The 7,658-nt window shown below is 40.4% G+C and overlaps 1 protein-coding gene across 2 annotated transcripts; it reads left to right on the top strand.

Moving 5' to 3' along the window:
* Positions 1-3,032: 3,032 nt before the first annotated feature.
* gmpr (guanosine monophosphate reductase) lies at positions 3,033-7,387 on the top strand. 2 transcript variants are annotated; one of them, XM_034892927.1, is made up of 8 exons: positions 3,033-3,268; positions 3,711-3,794; positions 3,910-4,083; positions 4,172-4,253; positions 4,829-4,935; positions 5,631-5,673; positions 5,787-5,946; positions 6,143-7,387. In XM_034892927.1, the coding sequence occupies exons 1-8, from the start codon at positions 3,224-3,226 to the stop codon at positions 6,324-6,326; spliced, it is 879 nt and encodes a 292-aa protein (XP_034748818.1). In that variant the 5' UTR covers positions 3,033-3,223; the 3' UTR covers positions 6,327-7,387. The 2 variants fall into 2 exon arrangements, with proteins under 2 accessions (XP_034748818.1, XP_034748819.1); XM_034892928.1 differs by lacking the exon at positions 3,711-3,794 and having other exon boundaries at positions 3,113-3,268; positions 6,143-6,390.
* The last annotated feature ends 271 nt before the right edge of the window (positions 7,388-7,658 follow it).

Here is a 7,658-nt window from a genome sequence, read left to right as displayed (position 1 = left end):
CCTCTATGGTGGGTGACGCAGTACAGATATGTTAATTATTTGTACATGGGGGAGGATGGTAGATGGGGGTGGGGGGGGTGCATTTTTGGGCCTTTTAACCCTTTTTGGAGCACTCATATCATCATGAATAAGAGTGAAAACATTTATTTACAGAGCAACAGCAGCAATTACATTAATTATCTCCATAACCCTGAGAGAATGATTCACTAAAAGCTCTCAAAAAGTGCCCGCTCATTGTAATTGTATACGTGTGAGTCTCATTGTTGTCTTGTGTAAGGCAGTAGGTGTACAGTGTCTTTGTGGTTCCGTGAGCAAAACAAGCTACCTTGACTGAGCATGTAACAGCGGAGTGACCTTCTTAAAAAGGTGACAGAAAATATGGCTAGCCTGCCTGTGCCAGACAGAGGCTTAAACAACAACTGTCTACAAGCAGAGAAAACAGAAGAGAAACATGAGATTAAAAAAAAGATATGGATCAGAATGGACTTCATCATCAATTAGTTCGTTTTTTTGTCAGTACTACAGTGTATCAAACACCCACTGATATGGCTCTCTGGGACAAAAAAAAACAACCTTTCCCAGCTGTTGTTTACTCACAACTTCCCAAACTTATGTGTCGTTCGATTAGGGAGTGGTACCGACCCGAGATCACAGTGCTGGTTGGGTGGCAGGAGATCTGGGTTGGAAGGTGGAAGTGGGACGGAGTTGGCTTCTGAAGGATGGCAATCAACATGAGACTTCTTAGAAAACCTGTTTAAAAATAGTACTGTGGGTAACAGACAACCAGACCACAGTATGCACCACAGACGTAACAGGAAAACATGATATGTAAATATATCCTGACTGATGCAGATGGCTGCACAGAGAATAGCCAGAACTTGAGCATGCACTGATGTGTACTGAGTGTACAAAAGGCAAATCTATATTTTGTCACAATGTCTCAACGCATTCTTAGCATTTCATCAAATGCTCTTTACTACTAAATAATAAAAACTTCTAAAATTATTTAACCCTTGTGTTGTCCTTGGGTCATGTTAACCCGTTTCAAAATGTTTTAGATAAGAAATATGGATTTCTTTCAACCAAATTGCCCAAAAATATCACGGATGGTACGTTCTTCAGGTGACATCAATGATTACTTTCATTGAATTATTTGGGTGTTTTATTTAATCTTAGAGCATTTGAATTCTTTCTTTAATGGTTTTAAAACAGTATCCGGACTAAACTTTGACATCTACCCATCTAACACAAGGGTTAAGATGTCAAAAGATGACTTCATTACAGCATGATGATATGTACATAGAATATATATTAAGACACTTAACCCCCAGTTGCTTCAAAGGACATCTCCTCTGACATGTGTAGCAATTGCATGTTGCTTTGGATCAAAGAGTCAGCTAAATGACATGTAATGTAACAATGTGACATACTGCAGCCAAATCTAATGGCCCATGCACCCTGAAAGCATCCATCTGACTGCTCTTGTTTGAATTACAGCTTCACTGAGCAGGAGCAGAACTCCACCAAGTTGTTTAGAGAGGGGAGGGTATACGTACATTATGGAAGATAAACTGCACCAAAAACAATAGACCAATAGGCTCAGTTATCAAGCACTGATGCACCACCACTACCACCAAGCAGAAATTTGTCCCTTCAGTTCTGGACATCAATTTGTTTTTCAAATGCTGGTGTGAATTTGCACTGCATTGTGGGAGTTTACAAAAACACCAGACAGTCAATGTACTTGAATCCTTTTAATTGTATAGTAAATTTGTGATTTAATGTAAAAAATGGTTACACAGATTTTATCAACAGTACAAATAGATGGATATATCCAGAGCTAACAAAAATGGCATCGCATAAATCCTGAGGATTTTTTCAGATCCTGAAATAGTGGGGTAATTGGATCCATGTTCATCCAACAGTCATGATTTACTGGCAAATAAACTGGAAAATCCCGCGGACTCAATGTGCTGTATTAAAAGAAGAGTTCTGTATTGATTTGCTGCACCACCGGGCGCTCCTCCCTTCTTATCCATACTCCTTTCACCACTTTCCTTTCTCCCACCATTATGAGTTATAGCCTCATTTTTGCTGTGACTCTGAAATTTATTCCACCGTGAAGGTCATGGCACACTTTGTGCCGTTAGCCTGTTTCCACAGCCAAAGTAGTTTTTGCATAATACATGCCTTGGCACTACTCAAAAGAGTTCAGCACTGTGAAACTGTTGCATTTAAATGTAATGAGTTTAAACTCTTTTTTGAACACTTCAGTTTCACTTTCCATCATAAAACTCTGTTTTCTCTAACCTTTCATGTAGCAAAAATGTGTTACAATAACTTAAAATCTTAAGTTCAGGGAATGTTAATACAATATACTTTCTATAAATAACTTTGACAAAAAGAGTATTTAACTTTGGCTAAAAGGTGCCATTTACAAGAAACAGTACTGGCCAATGCTAAAATATATAATGACAGTAGCACAAGTTGAAAAGAGTCACAAAGTCAATACTGATTTAAGAATTTCCGTGAGCACAATGTATCTTAAGTTTGCTAACATAAGCTAGCGTTAGCCACCATAAGCTAATGGTCATGCTAGGCCAAGTAGCAGCAAAACCCCTGAACATGTTAAAGTGAGCCGAGGTGTGTTTTATTGCTTATACAGTCAAATTTTGTGAAAAAAAAAAAGAAATGTGGTACATCTTTGTGACTGACTTTTAAAAAGGGAACATATGCAAATGCGTAAACTCCAATCATACTGAGAAACTAACAGGTGATGTTAACTCATTGGAGTAAGATTTATGTATAGCAGATCCTTTTGAAAGGAATCAAAGCTGCAACTTGTATCATCAGCACAGTATTTTCCTGTAAAGGGAGCAGCTGGTGTGTCCCAATGGGCCCTGCTTGTTTCATGTAGCTTATCACATCACAGCAGCACCGGCTGAGCTAACCACTGGATCTAAATGATTCAGTGCATCCCCATTAAGACTCTGATCATGGGTTGCTCCCATTTTCAAGATAATCTGCAGTGTCAGCTTTAGAGAAAGAAATATTTGTCCGTCGCCTTAAAACACTTCCCTATTAAGCTATGACTAATAATTATGAAACAAGTCTCCACAATTAGCCAACTCATGTTTCATCCCCTCAGGTGGACCTTCAGAGGACTTTTACATTCCGCAACTCTAAACAGACATACACTGGCATCCCCATCATCGCTGCCAACATGGACACCACAGGAACGTTTGAGATGGCACAGGTCCTCAGCAAAGTGAGTTAACTCTTCAAAACTGAATGGATGGAAAATAAATTACAGCATTATTCCTCTTTGTGTGGGCCTGCAAAGATTTCAAGATAGAATAAGGAAACATAAACAAGGATGTTATGGGGAGCGATGGGAAACACAGGAATAGGCTACCTTGTCCTATTAGACACCGTCCAGCTTGTGGGCTCTGTGGTTTTCTTTACCAAAAAGCTAAATCAACATGTCTGTAATTTCATGTCAAAAGTTATGAACTGCTTGTTTTACCACTCAGCATGACACTTTTTTGGTGGATTTTCTTGGATGCAAATAAAATGGCCTGGAGAAAGCAATTAAATACGAGATTGTAAACCATGATTAGTTATATCACAAATACAGAGACAAATGGGAATGGAAATTTCTACATTTGTTACATAATTTCTGTATTCCCGCTCTTGTTTTCTCTCTTTAGCACACCCTCTTCACAGCCATCCACAAACATTATTCTGTAGAGGACTGGAAGAATTTTGCTGCTAATAATCCAGAATGCTTAGAGGTAATTTCACTAATGTTGGGCCTTTTAAAATGTTGTTCTTCGACAACAGGAAGATGGTTACACTCCTATTCATAAGTGTCTCCTCCTAAAAAGCGATTGTGGCTTTTCTCCCCAGCATGTAGCTGCTAGCTCGGGCAGTGGCGTTGCAGATCTTGAGAAGCTGTGTGCCATCTTGGAAGCGATCCCCGCCCTCAAGTACATATGTCTGGATGTGGCCAACGGCTACTCTGAGTACTTTGTGGAGTTTGTCAAGACGGTCAGAGAAAGGTTTCCCAAACACACCATCATGGTAAGAGAGATGGTTTGCCACTTTGGCTAGCAGTCATGGGGCAAATTGTAAGACTGTGTCTTGTGGATAACGCTTACTGGCTTCACAGGCTGGCAACGTGGTAACTGGGGAGATGGTGGAGGAGCTCATCCTCTCCGGGGCTGACATCATCAAAGTGGGCATCGGGCCAGGTGGGTGGGTAGGACTGAGTGCATCTGCAAACGGTATGAGGAGTGTGCTCGCTCTAAACCAACACAAAACTGTACGGGCCTCACACATGCAAATACAGACAACTGAGACGGGCAGGTACTCAAACACACATCGGCCTTAAACTGCAAGGTTTGACTTGTAATAGTTTGTACTAGACTCATAAAGTGCCTGCTGTACAGTGCTGGATTCAAGTTACTACTCATAGGTTGTTGGTAATAAAGTAAAACATGGTTTTACTACCAGTAGATTCGTCTTGGTTAATGCAACTGTTTTTTGCAAAACATGAAACGAGAAGAAAGAGCTTTATTGTCACTTATTTTATTTTGTCAAGTTTGCTAAATCTCCCCGGGGCCGGACAATTAGATGGCTATTTTAAATAGTTTGTTCCACATGAAGCAAACAGGCACCTTAGATCATTTGGTTTCCAGCTTGTAGAAACCTGAACTGACAACACCTGACAGGTTCCTGTAGCTATGCAGCAGCAATTTAAACACTGACAGGGATGGTTGCATAAATATGGACTTCTAATGTGTGCATTGTGAACTGTGTGTTACAGGGTCTGTGTGCACAACTAGGATCAAGACAGGAGTGGGCTACCCACAGCTCAGTGCTGTAATAGAGTGTGCAGACTCAGCCCACGGACTCAAAGGACACATTATCTCTGTAAGTCCCGCATCATGGTGCAAACAAATAACGGGGAACAGCCAGAGTTACCGAAGCTTACAGTGTACTGTACTTGTCAAAGCTTTCTTATACCACTGGTGGGCAGGAGTTCCTCTCTCAGGGCAACAGTCCCAAAAAAAAAAAATGTAAATAAGGTCAATCCAGGCAAAAGGCCATTGTCCAAATGCATCGGACATCACAGCAAAATATGCTTCAGAAATAGATTTTGAAATAAAAAAAAAGGACTGACAGTTTGCATTCAGTTATCTGCGCTTCAAACTGAACATTTTTATTGTAAAGCTATCGAGTTGTCTGCACAGGATAGGATCATGACAAACATAAATAATGCTGATCTTAATCATTAATAAGTTGCAGCCACTAGAGGGCATCCTCAGTCTTGACAAACCTAATCTGAAGACCCTTACCTAATTCATGGGTTAAAGATTATTTGCTGAATCATACATACATACAAAAGTGATTGCACTTCTTTTTCTCTTATTAATTTACTATAAGTCCATAATAATAATGTTGGATAAAGGCTCTAATAGTTTCTAATGTTAATAACAAAACTGGGCTGCAGCCACTAAAGGAACATCCTCTGTCTTCCAAGGCTGGTAGAACAAGAAAAACTGATGCATGTGATTCAGTGTGAAGCCGTATGACTGACAGGTGCACTGTACGTCTTCTCCGTTCAGGATGGTGGCTGCAGTTGCCCTGGAGATGTAGCTAAGGCCTTTGGTAGGTATTCAACTCTCAATCGTTCTGTTCATACTTAAAATGACTCACATGTTGCTTCACACATAAGTGCTCTACAAATCCATCTACAAGACTTCTCTGCCTCCGCTCCCCAGGTGCCGGGGCTGACTTTGTAATGATGGGAGGAATGCTTGCAGGCCACGACCAATGCACCGGAGAGGTCATCGAGAAAAATGGCAAGAAATACAAACTCTTCTATGGCATGAGCTCCGACACCGCCATGAAGAGATACGTGGGTGGAGTTGCTGAGTATAGGTGAGAGACTGAAATCATGAATGGGGTTTCATCAGTCAGTCATATATGCTTCTATGGGTTCTGATTCTCCTTGATATACCCTTACCTAAGTATTCAGTTCAATAACTCAGATGTCTGTGATTTTCAAAAACTACTTCTGTTTTAACTACTAAATATCCTTTATTCTTATTTTCTCCTCTCTCTGCTCTGCTCCCAGGGCGTCTGAGGGGAGGACGGTGGAGGTTCCCTACAGAGGAGATGTGGAGAACACTATCCGGGACGTGTTGGGGGGCCTTCGGTCCACCTGCACCTATGTGGGCGCCGCCAAGCTCAAAGAGCTGAGCAGGAGAACCACTTTCATTCGTGTCACACAACAGTCCAGCCAAATGTTCACTTCGTAGGGTGTACACTTGTCCGCACGCACACAGGTTGCATAATATGCATTGTACAGGTATTATGCACAGTGTAAACGTGCAACAGTAGGACAGTGGTTTAACGCATACAACAGAATGATGCACAGCCCCACCCATACTTCTACGTGATCACCCAACCGTTTTTTCTCAGGATATCTGCTGTCAGAAAGCAATTTCCTGCAGGTTGTGATTAAAAAACAAAAAAATCCTAGTTTGACTTGAATTGTCCTAGAAGGATCACAGCAATCTAATAGCAAGTGTGTTTACATACAAAGAGACACCATAACATGCTATTGAATGTACCAGATTTAATTTTCAAACAGTCGTGAGAGAGCAAGAACAGGCATGTGCACTTCAGATCTAATATTTTGAAATACTCTGTGTATATTTCCAGATTAACAGTTTATTGTTGAATAAACAAGAATGTGATCTATGTGAAACACACTTAGCAAGAGGAGGCTGATAATTGTGCTAAGGTCATTTTGGGAAAACTATTATTCTCAAATGTGTGCCATGATTGAATGTGCAAGATCCAGAGATGTAACCCTTTAACTGACACTGGATAAATTGTGTCGCAACAAATTGCATGCAGGTCTCCCTGCTAATTTCTAAATGGGGTTGACCATCCTGTGAATTTAATTCACTATTTTGATGATAGACAACATGCTAGTGTACCTCTCCTTTTTCTCTGTGTGCATGTATTTTGGGTGTGTCAGGAACACCAAGCCAGCTGATAATGATGACATCTGGAGTTATGTATCCCAAACTTTTGACAGATTTGAGTTACCCTGCTGTCTGTGCATGTCAAAACAGTCACGTTTAAGTCATTGATTCCACTGTGCCTGACATTTTAAATCAAGGGCGTCTGGTGGTTTCTACCGCATTGAAGCTCTTGTACTTCAAGCAAGGATCTTCAGGGAAAAGTCATGTAAAGAGACAACACAACTAAACACTATTAAATGAAAACTCTAAAACACATACTGGAACAGCAGCAGTTTCACTGTTATTGCTAAAAAAGAAAATGGTGCAAATAAACCAAAATGATAAGAGAAGGACCAGTGTGATTTTTTTTTCCTGGACAAGACTGCATATTTGTTAGGTTGAGAGGTTTTCTATTCGATCATCAGGATTTTGGGACAACACAAGACAAGGGGTCTACCTATATATCTACTACAACTAACTTGAAGTTAAGACCATTCCTTTCTTGTTTTGATAATCGCTGTGCAGGGATGGACTGAGTCCTAGAATTACATACTCAAGTAAATGTACTGTTACTGTAAAGACATTTATAGCAAAAGCATTTGTGTAAAAATGTAATTG

The sequence above is a fragment of the Etheostoma cragini genome, chromosome 14 (assembly GCF_013103735.1).
Source record: "Etheostoma cragini isolate CJK2018 chromosome 14, CSU_Ecrag_1.0, whole genome shotgun sequence".
Classification (NCBI taxonomy): Eukaryota; Metazoa; Chordata; class Actinopteri; order Perciformes; family Percidae; genus Etheostoma; species Etheostoma cragini.
This window is presented reverse-complemented; position numbering and strand designations above follow the sequence as displayed.

What these genes read in the sequence shown, in the direction of transcription:
- gmpr (XM_034892927.1), top strand. Translation starts at nt 3,224, where the DNA reads ATGGACACCACAGGAACGTTTGAGATGGCACAGGTCCTCAGCAAA. An exon ending in TCAAAGGACACATTATCTCT is followed by an intron (nt 4,936 to 5,630) that starts GTAAGTCCCGCA and finishes TTCTCCGTTCAG; the next exon opens with GATGGTGGCTGCAGTTGCCC. An exon ending in GGTGGAGTTGCTGAGTATAG is followed by an intron (nt 5,947 to 6,142) that starts GTGAGAGACTGA and finishes CTCTGCTCCCAG; the next exon opens with GGCGTCTGAGGGGAGGACGG.